General features: G+C 47.5%; 2 protein-coding genes across 10 annotated transcripts in view; one reads left to right on the top strand and one right to left on the bottom strand.

The window, feature by feature from the left end:
* The window catches only part of gpatch8 (G patch domain containing 8), a 34,492-nt gene extending 27,480 nt beyond the window's left edge, over window positions 1-7,012 (top strand). For all 9 annotated transcript variants that reach the window (XM_083780422.1, XM_083780426.1, XM_083780425.1 and 6 more), the window contains 3 exons: window positions 301-444; window positions 948-1,078; window positions 1,715-7,012. In XM_083780422.1, the coding sequence (XP_083636548.1) occupies window positions 301-444; window positions 948-1,078; window positions 1,715-5,705 (4,266 nt within the window). In that variant the 3' untranslated portion in view covers window positions 5,706-7,012. The remainder of the gene's footprint in view (window positions 1-300; window positions 445-947; window positions 1,079-1,714) is intronic.
* Window positions 7,013-8,516: 1,504 nt separating this feature from the next.
* On the bottom strand, window positions 8,517-16,145 carry gosr2 (golgi SNAP receptor complex member 2). The gene is made up of 6 exons (XM_083779721.1): window positions 16,005-16,145; window positions 14,514-14,578; window positions 12,710-12,818; window positions 11,063-11,195; window positions 10,148-10,288; window positions 8,517-9,353 (listed from the first exon to the last, which is right to left on the bottom strand). The coding sequence occupies exons 1-6, from the start codon at window positions 16,031-16,033 to the stop codon at window positions 9,192-9,194; spliced, it is 639 nt and encodes a 212-aa protein (XP_083635847.1). The 5' UTR covers window positions 16,034-16,145; the 3' UTR covers window positions 8,517-9,191.
* Window positions 16,146-21,785: the final 5,640 nt, after the last annotated feature.

Below are 21,785 nucleotides of genomic sequence, written 5' to 3'. Positions count from 1 at the left end.
TTCCGTGAAATTGTGCACCCACATTCCCACTAGGCCGAGGACGAAATGCCACATGAACAATTTCAACTCAGCCTCAAGGTGGCGCTATAACTGGCCGAAAAGTGTTTTTACCTCTAACTGCACGGATCTGTGGATAACCTGGTGGAGACCTGTGCCCGGAAGGGCACTTTTTCTAGTTCAGTACTGAAAAGGAACGATAATTCCCACAATGACATTTATATCACTCAGATTTAACCCATGGAAAGTATTAATTATATCAATAATATTGGATTGATTGTTGCTTCTCTTATTCTGTAACAGGACCAGGTGGAAAAGGAACAAGCCATTGCCAAGGCTCTGGAGGACCTGAGAGCCAATTTCTACTGTGAGCTGTGTGAAAAACAGTACACCAAACACCAGGAGTTTGACAACCACATCAACTCCTACGACCATGCTCACAAGCAGGTGAGGGTGACGCATCGCTCGTGCCCACACACATGCAGGTGTACATTCATTTCAGTGCTAAAACTAAGAGATGTTCATGCATTCAGCAGAGCACAATATACTGCATCTCTGCCAGGCTGGGTGGCCGGTCTAGGCCATCTGTCACCCATGACTTATCTATGAAGTATGACTCCCATGTTTGGGCAAAGTTTCAGCCCGATTCCACCTCCATGGATTGGAGTCAATTCTAAAATTTAAGTAACATATTTCAAAAACATATATGAGAGGAGATACTTCGGTGCTGATCAGTCCTGTTTGCAAAGACAAAGGGGTGAAAACGTTATCTCCCCTTTTTGGCTTCAGCATGGCAGTGATAAAGATGAGAGTGGCAAAACATTTGTCTGGCCTTTTGTCGTGGAGGTCAGAGATGGTGGCATTTTTCTCCTTCTTTCTATTCCTCTAATGTTTTCACTCTTGTTCCATCTCTCTCTTCCTTTGGCTTCTGTTCGCTGTCTGTGCTGCAGAGGCTCAAAGAGCTGAAGCAGAGAGAGTTCGCCAGGAATGTGTCATCCCGTTCCAGGAAAGGCGGCAAGAAGCAAGAGAAGATGATGCGTCGCTTACACGAGTTGGCTGAGCAGAGGAAACAGCAGGACTGGTAAACTAATAATGTTTCATTTAATTCCATTTTTATTTAATTTACATTTTATATAAGCTTCTAGTGCCCTCTGCTGGTGGAATGTTAGAGCAGATAGTGATAGTACTGCTGACAGCTCTCTGCAGTGTGGTGTTGATTTGAAAAGTTTAGGAAGGACTAGTGGACAGGAAAGCTATTTCAGATGACTAAAATGTGACAAACGAATTAAAGTTTAAAATCAGCACTGCTATAGTGCCTACAATGGCGGCAGAATAAAATACAAACATGGTGATGGCCAATTAATTTCCTGCGGTTCTTCCCAGAACTAGCTGATAGATATTGGTCTGCTGAACTTCAGCACATTCAGAACCAGTTAAAAGTGTTCAAATATAAGCATGCTTTTTATAATAAATATTCTTCACAGTCTGTTCAGACACCCACCCACATAAAAAACAACAACACAAAGAGAATACAAAAACATGAGGTCCCCACTGTTTACAGAACCATCCTATCGGCGGTTTGTTTCCTGTCACTACAGTTGGAAATTTGTCGTCGTCATTAATGAAAATTGGTTGTTCAAGTTATTTACTTTATAATCTTTACAAGTGGAAATATGCATGTCATCTTATTGTTATTCCTTTTTATTTTGGGTTACAGTACTCCAGGAAGTGGTCCCATGTTCAAAACGACCACCGTGGCCGTGGACGGAGAGAATCCAGATGAGGGCGACGGCACAGTGTTGGAGAGTGCCGCTCAGCCTCTGGCGGACAGTCCCATGGATGTCTCCTCTCCTCCTTCTAAGAGTGGCCAGGCCTCCTCCCCTCGGCCAGGCCCCACCATCAGCTTCTCCCTGGGGAAGAGAAACACCTCCTCCCCTCCTGTGCCCCCCGGGGGCTCCAAAGTCAGCGTGTCCTTCTCCTTTGCCAAGAAAGCCCCGGTGAAGCTGGAGACCGTGGCCGCCGTGTTCGCAGACCTCGGGGAAGAGGCCACGGAGGAGGAGGAGGGACAGGAGGGCGAGAAGGAGAAGGTGGTGGAGGAGGCGCCACGTTCCAACACGGGCAGCCCCAAGCACGGAGAAGCCGCAGCGAGCGACGGCGGAGGAGGCGAAGGCGGGGGGAGCGCGACGGAAACGGAAGAGGTGCAGCCGCAGCAGGACGACGGAGCCTCTCTGGCCTCCACGCTCAACAAACTGAAGATGATGATGAAGAAAGAGGAGGGTTGGGCCGGCCAGGAGCCCGAGTACTACCACTACATTCCTCCGGCTCACTGTCGCGTGAAGCCCCACTTCCAGTTCCTGCTGTTCATGAAGGCCACCGACCAGTGTGAGATCAGAGCGGACGTAGAGGACACGGAGGAAGGGCAGGAAGAAAAGAAGTGCGAGGAGGATTCCGAGCCGCCGGCAGATTCCAAAGTCCCCGAGTGTAAGACCGAGAAGGAGGTGGACAAGGTCAGTTCCACACGTGTCCCGGAGCCGGTGCCGCCGCCGCCACCGTCGTCCAAAGTGAAGGCAGAGGAAGCCTCTCCCTGTGCAGCGGAGACCGCCTCCTCATCAGAACCCCCTGCTCCTGCTCCCGCTCCCGTAGCGGCGGGAGAGAGCAAGCAAGACGTACCGGATACCAACCTGGGCCCTAAAGTACCCACGGGTCCCTTCTTCCCTGTGCTCGGCAAAGACGAGACCACCACCCTGCAGTGGCCCTCCGAGTTGCTGGAGTTTACGAAGGCTCAGCCCTCCCTCTCTTACAGCTGCAATCCCCTCTACTTTGACTTCAAGTTATCCCGCAACAAAGGAGCCCGCGGCGGGAAGGCGTCAAAGTCCTCCAAGTCCTGTGAGGAAGCCACAGAGAAGGCAACGGAGACGGCCGTCTCGTCATCGTCGGTGGACACGACCACCAACCCTGGGCCTAGTACAGAGAAAGATCAACCCAGCTTGAAGAGGGAGCCTGACCCAACGGACGGCGACCAGCAAAAGCAAGAGACCAGTGGCACTGGCAAGAAAAAGAAAAAGAAAAAGAAGCACAAGAAGTCCTCGAAGCACTCTAAGCGCAAAGGAAAAGACAAGGGAGCGGTGGCGGAGGGGCAGACGGAAGCTGAGGTCGCTGGAGAAAAGCCCAAAAAGAAGAAAAAACACAAAAAAAAGAAGAGTAAAAACAAGGTGCCGGATCAGGACGGGGAAGCGGCCAGTACTGAGAAGGAGAAAGCAAAACAACCAAAACAACCAAAGGTGGAAGATAAAGCAGCTGCCTCGTCTGTTCAGCCAACCGGAGCGTCAGGAAGTACAGCAGTAGAACCTAGTGGGAAGAGGAAACGTCCTGCCAAGGAAGTGCCTTCCAAGTCTGGGACAGAAGAGGGGAGAGATGGAAAAGGTTCCGACAGCAAGTCCAACGCTGCAGCAGAGGAGCACAACGGTACCAAGAAACAGAAGACGGAGCCCAGTGCGCCTCCCAGTGCCTCCTGCTCCAGCTCGGCCCAGAAAAGTCCCGGTCCGGGCAGACCCCCCAGCAGTGAGAGCGAAGAAGAAGGCGGTTCTACCGCCAAACGTGGCTCCCACGGCCACCGCAGGTCCAGTCCCCGGGAGCAGCAGCGGCGCCACCACAGCGATGACTCAGGCCGCTCCGCCAGCCGCTCGTCGAGGCACGGCGACAGACGGGGCAGCAGCCGGCGCCGCCACCACGGTGGCCAGAAGTCCTGCAGCCGCTCGTACTCCAGCAGCTCCGATCGCTCCTCGGGGGGCAGCAGCGCCTACAGCCACCGCAGCCGCAGCTACTCCGACAGCTACAGCGACTACAGCAACGAGGGCAGCCGCCGGCGGAGGCACTCCAAGCGCCGCTCGTCGGATTCCGAGTACGAGCGCAGGGGCAGCCGGGGGCGGCGGCGGCGGTCGCGGAGACGCGAGTACTCCTCCTCTTCCTCGGACGACTCGCGCTCGCGTTCGCGCAGCCACAGTCGCAGGAAGCGGCATCGGCGGCATCGCCGGAGCAGCTCCAGGAGCTCCAGCAGCAGAAGCCGCAGCAGCAGCGGCAGGTCATGGAGACGCAGCTACAGCCGGAGCCACAGCTCCGCCAGCCGCTCCTCAAGCTCCACCAAGGGCTCGCCGCAGCGCCACGGCACGAGGAGCCGTGCGGAGAGCGACGCGCGGCACAGAGACTTCAACCGCTCGCGCATTTATCGCTCTCAGTCTCCCCGTTCGGCGGCTTCATCGCGGATCAACAGTCGGAACAGCCACTCGTCCATTTTGCAGAGCCGGCTGGTGGCGGGTTCTCGAGATGCAGGAGAACAAAGAAACTCCCTGACTGCTCGACAGCTACTGGAGAAGGTCCAGTCTAAGAAAGGCTCAGACGACCCTTCCTCAGTGACAAAGATGGGCAATAAGATTAAAGACCCACCACAGGGATACTTTGGTCCCAAACTACCCCCTCTTCTGGGAAACAAAGCCATGCTGCCACTTTTTGGTAAACTACAAGCGGGGAAGAAACCTGCCATAATTCCCTTGATGAGACCTGATGAAGGTGAGAAGTCGGGAGCAGGGAAAAACTCTGAGGCTGAAAGAGAAATTATCCTAGTAGAGCCAATTAGAGAGTTTCCCCCGCCACCACCACCCCCTGCCCCACCAGTCCAACAAAAGGTTGAGGAGATTCCTCAAAACCCAGTGGTGCAAGAAGAGGCACACCGCCCCGGCTCCGAAACCCAGGTACACCACGAACCGCATCCGCTGTTCGAGCAAGATCCGGCCATGCTGATGCCCCAGTACCAGGCGGAGGCCGGCCAGGACCCCAACCACCAGAACCCCATGATGGAGTCGCTCATGCCCAACATGCAGCAGCAGCCTCCTCCCATGCACGCCTACCCCGCGTACCCCCCGCCCAGCCTGGAGGAGGAGTGCATGGAGGCCGAGGAGGACGGCCTGGCTCCTCTGGAGAGCCAGCCCATCACCTTCACCCCGGAGGAGATGGAGAAGTACGGCAAGCTGCAGCAGGCGGCCCAGCAGCACATCCAGCAGCAGCTGCTCGCCAAGCAGGTGAAGGCCTTCCCCGCCGCGGCGGCCGCAGCAGCCGCCGCTGCGGCCGCCGCCAACAACGTCAACCACCACCTGATCCCCGCCCCCCCTCCCCCCCAGATGCAGCAGATCCACATCCAGCAGCCGCAGGTGTCCATGGCGTCGGCCACCTCCATCACCACGGTGCAGCACGCCATCATGCAGCACCACGCGGCCACCGCCGCCGCCATGGGCATCCACCCGGCGCACGCCCACCACCCGCACCCTGCGCACGCGCAGCTGGCCCAGGTACACCACATTCCCCAGCACCACCTCACCCCCATCTCTCTCTCTCACCTGGGCCACCAACTACAGCTACAGCAACACCAGCTGGGCCACGCGGGCTTGATCCCGGCCCACCACACGGCCTTTCTCTCTGGCCAGCCCATACACATCATCCCGGCCTCAGCACTTCAACACGGCCTCAACACCTCCTTTGCTCTCCACCATGTCCCGCACGGGATGGGGGGGATGGGGGCCCTCTACCCGACGCTCTTCGCGCCCCGGCCGTCGCACTCGCAAGCTGCCGCTGCCGCAGCCCTCCAGCTCCACCCGCTCCTACACCCCATCTTCTCAGGGCAGGACCTACAACATCCTCCTAACCACGGTTCCTGAGGCGTGGTCGCAGTGAAACGAGCGCATCCACAGCAGCCAGCCGGACGGGTTGCTTAGCCTAACGGGTTTGGTTAGGACGTCTGTAGGGCAGGTTTTTAAAAGGAAGCCGTGTTACAGAAGTGTGCAGGCAGCGAGCGGCTGCCACTAAACCACCCGTGGACTGGGCTCATACAATGCAGCGAGACAGCGCCACCCAGTGGTGATGCCTCTGCAGAGGTCGGTACTTACACTAACATTTTATTCTGGCTGACATTTTTTTCACTGACCCCTCATAATGGAAATGCTTTGCCCTTAAGTTTTTTACACAGGGTGAGGATCAAAAGAGACCTCATGAACTTTTGCATATATTAACGGACTGTAGGACACCCATGGGAATGGGAAGCCAGTTTAAACAAACCACTGGAGTATTTTCTTTTCCACAGTTGAAATATGATTGTTGTTTTCAATGTTCTTACTCGTTTATTACAGCCAAAGAGACAACAGTGGCTGAAGCCATAAAGCAGAATCATGGGGAAGGTTGACTTGTGTGTGTGTGTGTGTGTGTGGGGGGTCATTATCTTGAGAGAGAAACGGCTTTGACTCTGTAATGTAAACCTGGTTGCTTTAGAGAGCCTGACTTATTTTGTACTTATGAATTTGTTACGTTCTCATGACTACTTGGCTCTCTATTGGATCGTTGGTCTCTCAATAATAAATTTGTGACGCAGTACATTGTACATATGATATCGGTGTGTAATGTGAAAACTCCCATGAATATGACACCCACATAAAGTTTATGAAAAGGCCCCCCATATAAAAGAGCTTATTTGTGAGTGATGGGAGTAACAGTTGCTTGGAAGCAACGGTCATGTTCCAAGTGGTGGATGGAGTTGCACTGAAATCTGTACATCGAGATGCTGCTTTTGCATCGTGTAACAATATGATTGTAGTATACTGCAATAATTGTATTTTTGTTTTTAAATTATTTTCCCAAAATGTTCTTCAAAAGAAGAGTTTTTCTTTTCATGTAATTTTGTAAATACAATTGCTGTAGTTTAAACCCAATAACATTCTAGCGGTTGAAGCTACTGTTTTAAAAAGTAGAAATGAGGAATAAATAACCTGGAAGAGAATTTAACAAACTGCATGTGTAATTCATAAAGGTTACTTCTACATTATCCGGACTACAAAAGCCTGAGATGGCAAGGGATTTTGGTCTGTAAAACAGTAGCAACTGTCAACTTTTTTTCTTTTTTTAAAGCAGCTACTGTCAACATTTTTGCTTAAAACTTAACTATGCTTCAATAAATAAACTTGTTCACAATGTCTATGTTTTTCATGAAGTAATGTAAGTAAAGGGAACATATGATTATAATTTACAACATAAACTTACATGATGTGTGAGAGATAAACTAGAAAAAGTGCCCTTCTGGGCACAGGTCTCCACCAGGAGGATAGGAGTGGGTGTGTGTGGTGTTTGTCAAAATGTTTAGGAGCAATATAAACGTGTGTGTGACGGCTTGGCCATGAGGCTGATTTGAAAACTGTCAAGTGGTATTTCTTCCAACGCCTAGTGGGAATATGCATGCAGTTTCACCACAATCGGACGAGTTGAGTAGTTGTGGCGATTTGTACAAAACGGGCTACTCCTGAAAAGTTTAGAAGCCAATTGTAGCCAATGAGGGTGGATTATGATAAATCAAACAAACCCGTCTGATCACATGACTATGGAGAGAGAGCATGTGTACCGATTTGCGTGAAATTTGGATAAAATCTGAAGGAGTAATATTAGAAAATGTGTTTTACATGTTGGCCTCCTGGTGGCGATATAAAGAGCAATGTGACAAATTCCAGGCAAAGGTTTTTCCTTGACCTCTAGGGAGTTGGCATAAAAAGTTATCCACAGATCCGTGCAGTTAGAGGTAAAAACACTTCGGCCAGTTATAGCCACCATGAGGCAGAGTTGAAAATGTTCATGTGGCATTTCTTCCTCGGCCTAGTGGGAATGTGTGTGCACAATTCACGGAAATCACACGATGTGTTCATGATTTGCAGCATTTTGTTTGAAACTGAGCACTCCTGCGAACTTTGGAGTCAGGATGGAGTCTGAGAAATCTGAAAGACCCGTTTTGTTGAATGGCTCTAGAGAGACTGTACCAATTTGCTTGATGTTTGGACAAAATCTGTAGGTGTACTGTCCAAAAAGTTGTTTTGCACAAAGCGGCCTCCTGATGGTGCTATAACAGGCTGTTCTGGAAATGTTGGGGCAGAGGTTCATCGTTGGCATCCAGGGAGAGTGTGTGCAAAATTTCGCATCGACCGGCCGGAGATTAGCTGTTCACAGACGGAAGGACGGACACACACACAGAGTGCAAAACATACTCTCTCCCCATGTCTTCGGCCTGGTTGAAGTCACTAGATGGCGCCAGAGGTGCCTTAAATGTACTTCTGGAAGCCATAAATCTGTAAGTGCTTGTTAACATGTAGGGAACGGGGTGGTATACTGGCTGTAAATCTGATGCTGGGGCTTCCCTCTTATTTCTATACAAACTCTGGAACGCTACAGGAGTTGTGCAGATTTGGGCTAGAGCCCCTCGAGTACTACATTTCCACTAATTCTGTGAACAATGGAAGGGAAAGCCCTCGTCAGAGTTGCTGTAAATCTTAACTTTGTGCTGTATGAACTGATGTATATGAAATCTATAGATTTATTGAAGTGAAAGCCTTTCCTCAAACAATGTATAACAATCATACACAACAGCTTTTATTATTCTGTTAAGAATTAAAACGCTCACATAGTGAGACTAGATTTAGCATAAATCCCAGAGAATATTACAATGGTATAACATTTGATTTTATCAACGGTATGGAAAACGACCAAATAATACTTTTTCTTGTTGATCACTTCTCTGGCATACAGTATGAAATAACATTTTTAAGGAGTAAACATGACAAGAAATGAATTCCTAGTCAGCCTTACAATTTCTAATGCTGCAGAATAGTAAGAATTAAACGTCAGTGGCTCATATTATGAAAGGTACAGTATTAAGTTATCAAACGGATGTTGAGGATTTAGAATAAGCAAGCCATCTCATATTGCCCTTCTCATGTCATCAATTTCCATTTTCTCAAGACTACGTATGTATAGCAGAGAGACCCAATGCTTTCACAGTTTCACAGCTTGATTTTTAATGAAGGAATTGATTATTGATGTGAGGCAGTGGTATGCAATGGTGGAAACAGTTCTGGTGAATGAGTTAGGGAGTGGAATGAATTACTGTGTATCTTCAACCGTATAGTTTTTGCACTTGTCAGAAAGGGTTGACACATCAGAAGATGGCACAGTTTATAAAAAAAAAATCAAAAAATCTGGACTTTTACAATTGTCATGAAATGTCTGAATCCAGCACACTTAAACCTTAAGAGTCACTGATTCTGTCACTGTTCAAAGTCCCAGCAGACTGATTGAAAAGTGCTGCTGCAGCTGCTGCAAAAGGACGGCAGTGGTCAGGCCAGGTACCTGATGACCAGGAACATGAACACGCATGTCAGCAACATGCCTCCAATCATGATCAACTTATCCTGGGTGGCCCGCCTCTCTATCAGCCTCATGACCGTGTTAGATAGCCCCAGCATGTTGGCCACATCCAGCATCTTCTTATGCGTCCCCTGTGGAAAAGGCAACATGAAAAAAAACATTTGTTTTTAGAAAATAGAAACGCAGTCTTAAGCTCTAACCACACCAAAGGGTCACCATGCTGCAACTCCTTTGGTCCAAATGGTTGCAAGGAGTTAACGCTAAAACAGTCTCGACCCTTTGGTGTGGTTTGGGCCGTTGAATCACTAGGGTCAACGTGCAACAAGACATATCACACCGCAGGGACAACGCTAAACGCTCTTGACCCTTTGGTGTGGTTAGGGCTTAAGTCAGTGGTTCCCAAAGTGGGGTCCGGGGACTCCAAGGGGTCCTTGAGGGAGTTCCAGGGGGTCCCCAGCTAAATGATAGTTTGGAACCAAATGAGCCCTTACGGGTCTAACTCTGAGAGTGTACAAAATCAAACGAAATGGACCCTAACGGGTCCGGTTCCATTTGTACACTCTCAGGTCTAAGTGACAACACCCTAACTCCCATCTCTCAGAAGATTCTCATGGCCAGGGAACCATAGACCCAACCAGGCCCTCTGTGCCAGACACACCCTGATAAGAGGACCAGGAAGACTGCACTTCTCCTCCCTGGAAACATGTATGTACTTCACTGACAAACACACCACAGTGACTGAAGTAGAAACCGGACCAGGGTTTATTCAAGTATTCTTTTAAAATGTGTTTTTCAGGAAAAGGTTTTGCGTTTCCTTCAGAAAACTGCTCTGCTATAATTTGATTCACTTGTCTGACAACTCATCACTCCTGCCCCACAGTGAGTGAGTTTCCTATGCACGCACGCACGCACGACACACACACACCTTGAGTGTCCCTCTTGAATCTCTGAGTCCGCTGAGGATCCCACTGCCGCTGCCAAGGAGGTCGTCCATGCCTCTGTGTGCGTTGTGCAAGTTGCTGTTGAACTGTAAGGTCTCGTCTATGGGGATGGAGGTTTCTGCATCCTACTTGGACAAAAAACAAATGGTGTAATAGTCACATATTTGAGACAACAAAATGAGAACAACAGCCCATAATGCATCCACACAGAAAAGTCCTATCCGATTGTATTACACAAAGTTAAATTATGTTAAACTCACTTTGCCACTTGATTTGCCACTCACTTTATGCATGCGCACATACCCTCTATAGTCTATTCTCATGTGTACCCTGTTGCTGCCAACCCCCGAGGTTGTCCTGGGGAGGATGTACCAGTAGTGTAGAGCCCCACCCTGCTGAACATGCACCCAGACCAACCAGTAGAAGGTGCTATTGCAGTAGTCTCGCGTAGCCAGACAACTATTCCAAAATCTCCAAGTGGAACTACACCTCCCGAAATCCAAGCAAGGAAGCTGTCATTTCGGTTCATAAAGATATATTTAAAAATATCTTTACATAATTATTTATTTTTTTCCATTTCTGCTAAGCAGAAAGCTATATGTGCTTAGATGATTTCGATTTATATTAGGATACATTTGCGCGACTGTAAAGACGAAACGGAAGTGGGGAGGAGGCTTCACTTCCGCTTTATCGCTTGCTTGCATAATCAGAGCTTCCGCTCTACAGACTGTATGGCGGTCGCATTTGGAAATTGCAAGAGGCAACAGTCTGCCAAGGCGAGACTAACGTTGATGTGACGGCATGTTTACAGCCTCTACTGGCTTGCAGAGCAGACAGACCTACCAGCCACGGCAATCAATCCTTTTCATCATGGCGGTTGGAAAGGACGTCACACTTACATTGGTGGTGAAGGTTCGGCTCATGAGCTCCTCCCTCTCCCTCTCCTGGGCGTCCTTGTTGTAGCGTCGTTGCTGGAAGTTTCGCAGGGCCGTGTGGAGGTGCTGAACGTCATACTTGAGCTGGTCTACGCGCCTGAAGTGTGCAAAAAGATACCACGACTCACTCACTCACCTTTGTCATACGTCACAAAATAGAAAAGGACTGTTGTGAAGTTACCAGTAAGACGCCCGAGGGCGAGAAGCGACCTCGCCCTTTAGGGGGAGGTCGCTTCTCGCCATGCACCTGGGTGCATGACTGCTGGGCGAGCGCTGGCGCTTTGGCATGGGAGGTCAGCTCAACATAGGGAATGAATTCTGCCATTTATGGAGCATGTCTTGAGTGTACAGGGTTTGATGGGGTGAGATCAACATGTATGGTATGCCAGAACAGGTCAGCTCCATATATGGAGATCTAAGGGTGGCAGCGAGGGCAGTGTCTTGAGTGCACAGGGTTTGATGAGGCTGGCCATATATGGGGCGTGGCTTGAGTGTACAGGGTTTGATGAGGTCAGATCAACATTTAGTGTGTCAGAACAGGTCAGCTCCATATTTGGAGATCTAAAGGTGGCAGCAGGGGCAGTGTCTTGGGTTTGATGAGGTCATATGAGGTCAGATCAACATATGGAATTAATTCTGTATTGGCCATAATATGGAGCATGTCACGAGGCCGAGAGTGCCAATGGCGCCTTTGGACGCCTAAAAATAATATTTTTTCTTCTTTTTTTTTAATCCATATTTTGAAAATTCCTCTAATCTGGTGTGCAGGTGATGACATGCACATGACATGCGCAATAGAATTACATTTTCTTTCTTTTATTTATAATGGGCTTCAGTGACAACGATGGCCAAAACTGGTATCCAACTGGTGGCACTGGATGAGTTTTAATCCAAAACAGTGCATCATCTGCCCCGGCTGGGATTAACAAGAAACACCTGAAGACCTACATGGCCATCCATCCACCTGCCTCCAGACCCTGTCCTCTGCGTCATTCGTGCTCGGCTCTGCCCTGCGGCTCAACAAGGAGCCGTCCTGAGATCACAGGAGAGCTGTCGAGCGTGGGGTGTTCCTTCCATCCGTGTCCCCTGGGGCCTGTTTATCCAGATCACAAATGACGCTCTGTCCAATGCAGCAAGAATGCTGGCGATGACGGGGCATCTAGAGGAAATGTTTTCATAGAGCCACTGACGTCGCCACAGGGCAGACGGCTGTCTGTCTCATCTCCTCCTACACCTCTCCCTTGCCTTTATGAGATGCTAGAGGTTCAGCCCTATACACCACCGATACGACCATGTGGCAGCCAAGTCTATGGACTTTTTAATGTTTGCTTTAAGCCGACCGTATTCTTGCATTATTTTGTTTTACTGAGAATAAGGTTCGAAATAAGTTTAGGGTTAGGCATAGTTTTACTGGGGTTAGGTTTAGGGTTAGGTTTTGGCACCATTTTACTGAGGTTAAGGTTTAACCGTTTAAGCATATATATTCAGGAATACCAGGCTGAGCAGTTCCACCGGCTGTACGCCCGGGGCGAGTAGGTAAAAGGGTGAGTTCGTAGGTATTCATTCACACAAGTGTGATTTTTATAACTGTGGGACTGTGTCCGTACTTACATTCTTGCGTTCTGCCGGCGGTTTGGTGGTTCTTTACTCGCCAGGATCTCAAGACGCTCTAGTTGGTTGAAGATCTGGTCGATCCTTGCTTGGAGGTCATTCTCCAGCACTTTTATGAAGACACACAGTGATCCAATGTTTACATGCGTTGTTCGAAGATACATACCAATGTCATGTTTTATGTTTATTTTATTTTATAAGCTAGTGTTTTTTTTCTAATATGTTAAATCTGTATTGCTGTATTGCTGTTGTATTATCTTAAGGTAGTAATTTTTGTTATGTTTTTGTAGGTATGTTTTTTGTACTGTATGAGTATCTGTTGGGGGGGAGGGAGAGGTATGTTGGAGTGTATACAGCATATGTATGCAAGTTTTGTTATCTTTCTATGCCAAGAATTGTAACAATAAACATATTGTTGGATAAAAAAAATGCTAAGACTAATGGTCTGGATCTACAACAAAATGGCAAGGCAAATACATAATAATAATAATCCCTAAATAAAGAGGCAAATGAAAGTTAATTCCTGAGATCATCATATCCATCATTTGCACTTCATTAAATGTTCAGGCTGAACATTTGAGATTCCACGTCGTAGTTTACATTCAAAATAAGGTGGGAGAACAAGGCTTTAATGGAAAACCTTTATCTAACGTGCACAACGTTGTCCCCAGTCCCCACGCCCCGTTCCCATCCATCAGCCAGTTTTTGGGGGCCTACGCTACATCCTTCCGACCTGCCTAACATGCGAGCTGAAGTCATTGTCACGGGGCAGCGAGCGACGTGGCTCCCACCATTATCTGGGAGAAGCCAGTCAGTCCCATGATGAAGCTTCCCCACCCCACTGCTTCCTGTCCTGGCACCAGCCTGGCTCAGTGAGGGCACCATGGGAAACAATCAACATAACCACATGCAGCTGGTGGCGCATGCACGGGGTGACACACCCACCTTCTTCAGGCTCTACATTAACACATGCTGTAAAAAGGAAAGTATATTGTTCCCTTTTCTTGATGTGTGGGTCTTTTTTAAGTGGGTATGCCGCCAGGGCAGTGGTTCCCAAACTGTTTAACCCGTGACCCAAAAGAGAAAAGTTATGTCTCCCCAGCCAGGAGGACCCGACCCAAACTAGTGAAAACAACAGATCTACAACCTCACAGCACATCGCGACGCATTGTGAGCTTGTAGATCGGCTATTTTCACTACTACTTTGTTTCCCAATGTATGGAATTTCTTATATTTTTCTTTGACTTCTTAATGAAATTTAGATTTAGATTTATTTATTTTTAGTACCGAATAAGTACTGTACATAAGTACTTCGACTCCTCTGCATCTCAGAGCCGAGGAAAATATTGTACTTTTACTCCACTACATTTATTTGAAAATAAAAAATGGGACATTCTGCATAGTGAGTACTTTCTACTTTTGGTACTAACTTCAAGTACATTTTCATGCCAATACTTTTGTACTTTTTTTTACTCAAGTACATTTTCAATTCCCTGACTTTTACATTGCGGTATTGATACTTTTATATGGTGCATTTATATAGCGCCTTTATCCAAGGCGCTTTTACAGAGATTGTGCATTACATTCACCCATTCACACACCGATGCCGGAGGAAACCTGCACATCGGGAGCAATTAGGGGTTCAGAGTCTTGCTCAACGATACTTCGACACTAACTCTGTGGGAGCCCGGGTTCGAACTGGGAACCTTGGGGTTTCCATCCGGTCACTCTACCCCTGAGCCACTGCCGCCCCGCGAGTACTTTTTCCACCACTGGTGAACGGTTGGGTTGCTGTTATACTCACAGTGCACAGACTCTCGGTCCGTTGACTCCAGACTCCCCATGTGAGATTGCACCTCCTGGATGTGCCTAATGAATCATGATGTAACACAGTAATGGACAGTGAGTCAGTGGCAACTATTAAAGGCCCCATAAAGGCCACCCTGGGTAAGACCTACGCTGTAGAGGGGCTATCATTTGTTTGGGCGGAAGTTGCAGGATTTTAGCGGAAGTATTGCCCAAGGAAATGACGTTGATGCTTTACAAATCAGTTTACATTCTCCGTGAATGAAACAAGTGTTGCGATTGGTCAGGAAAATATCGTATCCGGGGGAAATAAATCTGACGGATGTTTCCGGAGGATACATCCGCCGATAGCTTCTCTGCCTTACGTTGTGACCAGGCTTTTCTTTTCGCAGATAGGTAAAGCCCGGGACCGAGGCTACAGAAAGGCTGGCCAACGTTGAAGCGCTCGGCCCTACTGGCCAGAGCTGAGACTGCAGGCGGGCCCGTGCATTCAGCAGCTGGGGTTTAACATTGAACACTGTCCAAATCGGGGGGGAAATGCGGAAGTAGAGCGTTCTTCCGGGTGCTTCAAAACGCCACTGAGCAACTTCCACTGAAATGAATAGCAGGGGGCGGGGCAGTCCTTTATACTCTATGGTCAGTGAGTGGACTATAGACTACAGGTCTATTGCATATGCAAACAGAGCTGCTACCTTTAAACCCTCCTATGTCTAGCTTTGAGGGTGTGTGTAAACACAAACATTGTCCGACTCCTAACAAAAAATGCCAGTTTTACGTCATTGTCCTAACACAAACATTTAATGCCATTGACAATGAATGGCCAGTTTTTAGTGTTTGTGCAAACACAAACATTGCGTAAACACAAACATTGAAGACAAAAATGAGGACGCAAATTGTGATTGGCCGGAATGATGATAAGAGCGCCCCTCACGAGTCACTTCACACGGGTGTGATGTTTTCTATACTATTTAAATAGACTTGAGAAAAAAAATGCTGCTATTTGTCCCAGAAATTGTCCCTATTTGTTTCAAAAAAAGCTTTATACCCTTTATAACATGTAATTACGCAATATGACATAGCTCTGTTTACAAAATGCTGTACCCCCTCCAACTGTATATACTTTCCCCATTTTCAACTGTTTTTTATTATATTTTAACACTTGCTTTGGCAATGTAAACGTATCATTTTATTTGTCAGAAATATGACACCCCCCAAAGCCCAAACCTTAAACCGTTATTTAGCTTGACAGCTGGAATTGGAAGAAATGCATACCATGCAGTTTGTCAAGTAAGTTTAATTAACACTAGTACATTTATTTTTTGGGGAAATGTTTATTGAACATTTATTTGCGGATGTAACGTTAATATTACTACTTTATAGCAGACATTGAGAGACTATATTAGTGAGCTAGCTCCATTATATTATGCCACTAACGATAGCCCGTTAATCTAATATAAATCAAGTTTGGACCCAAGACAGGCACACTCACTTGTTTGTCTGGTGGTAAAGTGTCTCCATGTCTGCTGTTTTGGTTCAGGCTTTCCCCAGGTCTTCACTTTGAAATAATAATAAGCCTTTTGCAGCTTAGCTAGTAGCTATTTAGCTGACAGCAGTGGGGACTGTAGTACACTTTACACGTCATCATCTAAAAAGGTTTGTATACGGAAACGGTAGGGATCTACATCCCATCATCTGGAGGGGCACGCAGTGTTGTGAATGGCTACATCTCCGTCCGTCAGCGGCTGCTTGGCAACAAAGGAGCCAATCACAGCGCAGAGGGACCCTTTGGAGACTGGGATCTATTCTGCTTTGCCATTTGCTGCTGCTGATCAGATCCGGTCTAATGTACAACGGAAACGGTGTGTGTGTGTGTTTTAGAGTATAATACTCTAAGCTGTGTGTGTGTGTGTGTGTGTGTGTGTGTGTGTGTGTGTGTGTGTGTGTGTGTGTGTGTGTGTGTGTGTGTGTGTGTGTGTGTGTGTGTGTGTGTGTGTGTGTGTGTGTGTGTGTGTGTGCGTGTGTGCATGTGTGCATGTGTGCCCAATTTAATGCCCATTGCCCAGCATATTGAGCATATAATAATTTTATGGATGGAGATTGATTGATTTCTTGATAGATACTTTATTAACCGTTTGTAAACCGTACAGTATGATTTCACAATGATTGATAACGCACCCACAGTCAATTCAATGCCTGCAGGACAGTTCAGTATAGAGTCCGAAAGCTTAAAATAAATACATTGATTGTGCACAGATCTGAGTGTGCGGAGCTTCCATTTTCCATTTTCCACAGTAAAAGCCATATATGGTCTCTGCATCTGTCTGTAACCCTTCTATCCCCATGAATGTATAGAGCCCTGACAGACAGTATATAGGCTACTGAATGGCTTCAAGAACTGCATACAGGACGACTCATCAGGGTGAGCATTCCGGCCCATGTTAAGTCCATACATTAAATAACTAATTTAAACAATAAGGTTATTCATTAGTCAGCCAAACTATCAAAAGCAGGGCATGTTTTCAATTAGTCTAATGTGTACTGGTAAGAGTTTGAAGTTGAATGGGCTTAAAATGAATATCAAATATCTAAATGTTTAAGCAGCTTAAAAACTTGGGGTGCACACAAAAGTCTGAATATGACCCCAGAAATGTTTCAGTGAACTTGCATCAACTTGCATGCTGCGTTGATAGTAAAGCACAAACATTTGGCACGTGACCATAATACTGTCCATTTTGATGCTAAACTACCGAAACAAAATGTATCGTTTTATTTTGCTGTAGGCTATCTGCTGCTCTAAAGTGTATTGACGGAGCCCTATTACCCTTAAGCAGAATCACTGACAATTGTGCTCTGAAAGCATAAATCCGTTTGCCCTACCAAGACACGTTTTGAGAGAGGCATAGAATTGTCTGTTGACAAGTAGACATTTGACAGGAAAGACTTCATGAAAAGACGTCTCGAGGCTAGGTTTTGTCAGCTCATCCTGACTTTGTCTAATTAGGCTATCCTCTTTTTCCACAGACGGGTGTCAGGATATTCCTGTCTGCCCATCCTGGAGCTTCCCTTCTGCCTGCGGTCAGACACCAAAAATAATGATATCAAACTCTACGGGTGAATGAGATTGGAAATAACCAATCACTGTACAGCGATGGGTAAGGGAATTCGTAAAGGAAGGAGACAGAGTGTTTGTGAAGTTGTCTGTTATACACTGACTCGGTCTGTCACTCTGTCAATGAATATAGTGTGTGAAAGAAGCATGATTTGATTTCCCATAAGTAAGTGTGAAAAAAAAAACGTAACAATGGCTCCTTGGTGATGTCAGACGAGAGAGAATCATCCCGAGGCGCTTGCCTGCCTGCCTGGCACCCATACAAAACCACATCTCAATCGGTTTTCCCCAACCGAGCCCCACAGGCCGCAAAGTCACGAATATCGGAAACTGCGAGACCGTTTGTTAGTGGCGTCAATGCAAGTGTCCATTTGTGTGCGTAGTGCACCGAGTTGTTATGAGCTCCCGTTCATCAACGGCGGCTGTTTTTGTTTACCTTGTTCGTCTCACATGATGGCCAAAGAAGACAGTTTACTGTGCCTGCCTGCGTGATGATGCTTGAGTTGATGGTTGTCTCTTCAGGCTAAATGCTTCTCAGCAGCAGAGGCCCCTTTTCACTCGATCCACCCCTACATGTCAGAAACCACGAGATCCGTTCATGCCACTTCTTGCTCTCGCTGCTCGCTCGCCATTTTTGGTTGTCATAACACTTCCTCGGGGCAGCTGTTGGATGTGAGCACCACAGATTTAACCTGTTGCTCAGAATAGAAAAGGAGCAGAGGGAAAGTAGAGCTATAGGGGGCCCCCACAAACCCCCTCGGCGCTTTATATGGGGTGTATTTATCTCTCTGCCAAGGTCATGGGGTTCGCCGTGTCTGTCCATTATCTTTCAGCCCTGGAGAAAGGATGAGCTGAGCTTACCGGTCTTCTCCCCATGCACACCTGAGCACCACAGGCACATACTGGGATCCAGACACCAGGTGTGTGGAGCACTCCAGCTGACCATAAGAGATCACACAACATTTGCCGCATGTGTCTAGTTTGGTGTTTTGTGTTCTTAGTTTTGAACGTCCTAATCTATAATTTCTCTAATTTCAATGGGCCCTATATGCACACACGCCGATAACAAGACGCCATTTTGGAAAGAACTTCGACCCCTTCCCTACTTCCTTCACAGGTGTTGCCCATGATACTAATGAAGGCTCTGTTCAATTATAGTCAAACATTGTCAGTGTGCTGCTATTGTGCGTGTTGTGCGTGTTGGCTCACTGGAAACACTAGTGTCCTTGAGTGGTTTCCAAATGGCCTTGTACAGGTCTGTAACTCTGAGAGTGTACAAATGGAACCAAATGGAAGGGGCCCGGAAGTAGGAAGAGTTATTATATGTGCATAGAGCCTATTGTTGTGCTAAAGAATAACTTGTATGAAGCAGTAGAGATGTTCAAGGCTGCGTGTGCGGCCACTTTGGAGGTTCGTCAAGAAGAATACCATGTCTTGATGCCAGGCGGCTCGGCCCCCGTGGGGGCCCTCCAAAAGTTGTTTCCTGTAACTAGAGTGAAATTAGTGCTGGATCAGTCTCCCTCTCCTGGTTAGACATCATGGCAGCAGGGTTAGCTAGAAGAAGAAAGCCCTCACTGTATTAAAGGATTTGACCCCTACCCCACCCCCATACCTTGGTTTAATTCCTGCAAGGAAAATGATATGTTATTAAATCACTTAAATATGATGTCCATAATGATGCCTCATTGTATATTCATTATATTGCTAAGATAAAATGAAGAGGCCTATTATGAGAAGCGAGATTGCCCCCGGGCTAACAATGTTTGGATACCAATCATTGTTTGAAGGCACGGTGATCTTCTCATTCATCCCCCTGGGGGAAGATGATGCACTTGTCTTTGAAGCTATGATGAGAGGCTGAATGAAAGCAAATGAGGACCTGTCAGAGAAGGGCAGAAATTCATAAGCTCCCATGCATGTGTCTGAAGAGCCACTGTGGGTCAGAGCCCTTTGGACAGCCTCTGGAGTCTCTGGACTGGAGAGTGTGTATCATTGTCTTGCGTAGGTGAGTTCCTAATCCTATACAATGGGTTGATGTGAAATTAATTTAAATCAAAATTGTAATCTCATTTCCTTCCCTGGTCTGTGTTTTCTGACATGAAAGCCTATATGGATTATGCCTCTATATGTCCTTGTGCACACGCACGCACAAGCGTGCGCACACACACACACACACACACACACACACACACACACACACACACACACACACAAACATGTGCACATGCATTGCCTCGTGGCCATACCACCTGTGAGAGAGGTGACACTCAAGACCTCTGAACGTGAAGATGAGCGATCGTGTCCACCCTTGCGGTTGGATGACATGCTGTCTCCCAGATCACCCAGGGTGGGAACATAAACAGCAACATCATGGCACAGACAGAGAGAGAGAGAGAGAGCGCTCCACTGTGGGCGTCCCCTGACGGGAGCCGTCACAGTGACTGACAGGCTGCTTCCTGCCCACGCAGCAGGGACTCAAGCTCACTCTCACCATAGATTCATACGTGTCAGTTATAGCCATAGCTTGTGGTTTTGGGGGAGTTCAAAAGGTGGGTAAGCATGATAGACCTAGAGACGAATACGATAATGATGATGACGCTTTAATAGATAATTATGGAATGATCTTGGGCTGGAAAAAGGGCAAGACGGGACAACATGACTGTAGTAGCTATAGAGATGATGACAAACAATCACAGACAACATGGGTTGGGGCGGCAGCTCGTGGCTCTGGAGGAATATAGGCTGTGTGGGAAGCGACTGGAGCGCTCCCTGTTCGGTCCTCCTGGCAACGTGTCCTTGAGCACAGTGGTTCCCAAAGTGGGGTCCGAGCTAAATGATAGTTAGGAACCAAATGGACCCTTATGGGTCTGTAACTCTGATCAGTGTACAAATGGAACCATTTGGTTCCATTTGTACACTATCAGAGTTGAATTAGCAATATAATAAAATATGATATAATATGAATTGGGGGTCCCAGAGATAGAAATGCCATTAAATGGGGTCCGTAGACTAATTCAGTTCAAACTGGGGGTCCTTGAAATGAAAATGGTTGAAAATCACTGCTAGAACCGTGAAAATCTTCTCTTATGGGGGGTCCTTGGCATATATTTTCAAATGGGGCTAATGAGTGTCAATTTGGCGGTCCTTGACATGAAAAGGTTTGGGAACCACGGCACTGTACGAGCAGGCTGATGCCGTGCACATTTGCCTCTGTCTGACATGGGTGTGGGAATGCATCCACCCATGTATGTATAAAGAGCTTTGAGTGAGTGGTAAACACAACTTACCAAAAGTTCCAGACTTCTTTTTTTGGGAAATGTCATGTGTTGCGAGAACATTGAGCTCTGCCTCTTATCTCTGTTTTTCCTTTATTGGACATTGTTGATCTCAGAAAGTTTTTGTTTTGCTTGAAATGGAGGTCAGCTGTGTGTGTGCGTGCGTGCGTGCGTGCGTGCGTGCGTGCGTGCGTGGTGGGTGCGTGCGTAGCTGAGAGAAGAGGAGAGAGAAATGCCATACATTGAATAGCAGGGGGAGTCAGTCAAGGAGTTGTACGGGGTCTTATCGTGTCCTATCGCAGTAGCTACTGTGCGATCCCAGTGTTAACGCTGCAGGTGTTCTCTCTAGCAACGTCAAAACTCATGGGAACAGACTCAAACTCCAGACTCCCCCAGCATTTTCCCAGTAGAAGAGGATAGCTGGGGCCCTGATGTGGACTGGTTGAGCCGATATGTCTGTTGGGGTGTGTGTGAAATGTATTCACAAAACTACTACGATGCCATATCTATTATTATTTATCTGTCTCATAATTGTTGATCTCGGCTGTTTCTCCAGGCACTCATGCAGCGCCCTCAAGGTGTGCGTCCCCTTTAACCAACTGCGCTCTCCCTTCAGGTCACATGCATCTATCCATCTTCTGACCCGTTCTGTCGTCCATCACGGCTACTGTGCCAGTCCTTCACGCCCCAAATAAGTCATCCCAGAAATGTTGACGCCATTCGCCAACTCGGTTGATGCACTAGTATACTGTACGTACACATGCGCAGCCCCGCACACCACCATCACCCATTTTCTAAAACCCCTTACCCCCATCCAGTTAACCCCCCCCCCCCCCCCACACCTCAAAAGAGCCCCCTCCTCCCCAGTAGAGGTATGCACTCAGCC

This window comes from Protomyctophum parallelum (assembly GCF_964188405.1).
Source record: "Protomyctophum parallelum genome assembly, chromosome: 13".
Taxonomy (NCBI): Eukaryota; Metazoa; Chordata; class Actinopteri; order Myctophiformes; family Myctophidae; genus Protomyctophum; species Protomyctophum parallelum.
The sequence above is the reverse complement of the archived record's forward strand: the minus strand, read 5'-3'. Positions and strand labels throughout refer to the sequence as shown.

Excerpts from the sequence above, each read along its gene's own strand:
- gosr2 (XM_083779721.1), bottom strand. The coding sequence starts at position 16,033 with ATGGAGACACTTTACCACCAGACAAACAA. Across the intron at positions 11,196-12,709 it reads CGCCGGCAGAACGCAAGAAT|GCGCGTAGACCAGCTCAAGT; the intron begins GTAAGTACGGAC and ends TGCACACTTCAG. Across the intron at positions 9,354-10,147 it reads ATTCAAGAGGGACACTCAAG|GGGACGCATAAGAAGATGCT; the intron begins GTGTGTGTGTGT and ends CCTTTTCCACAG.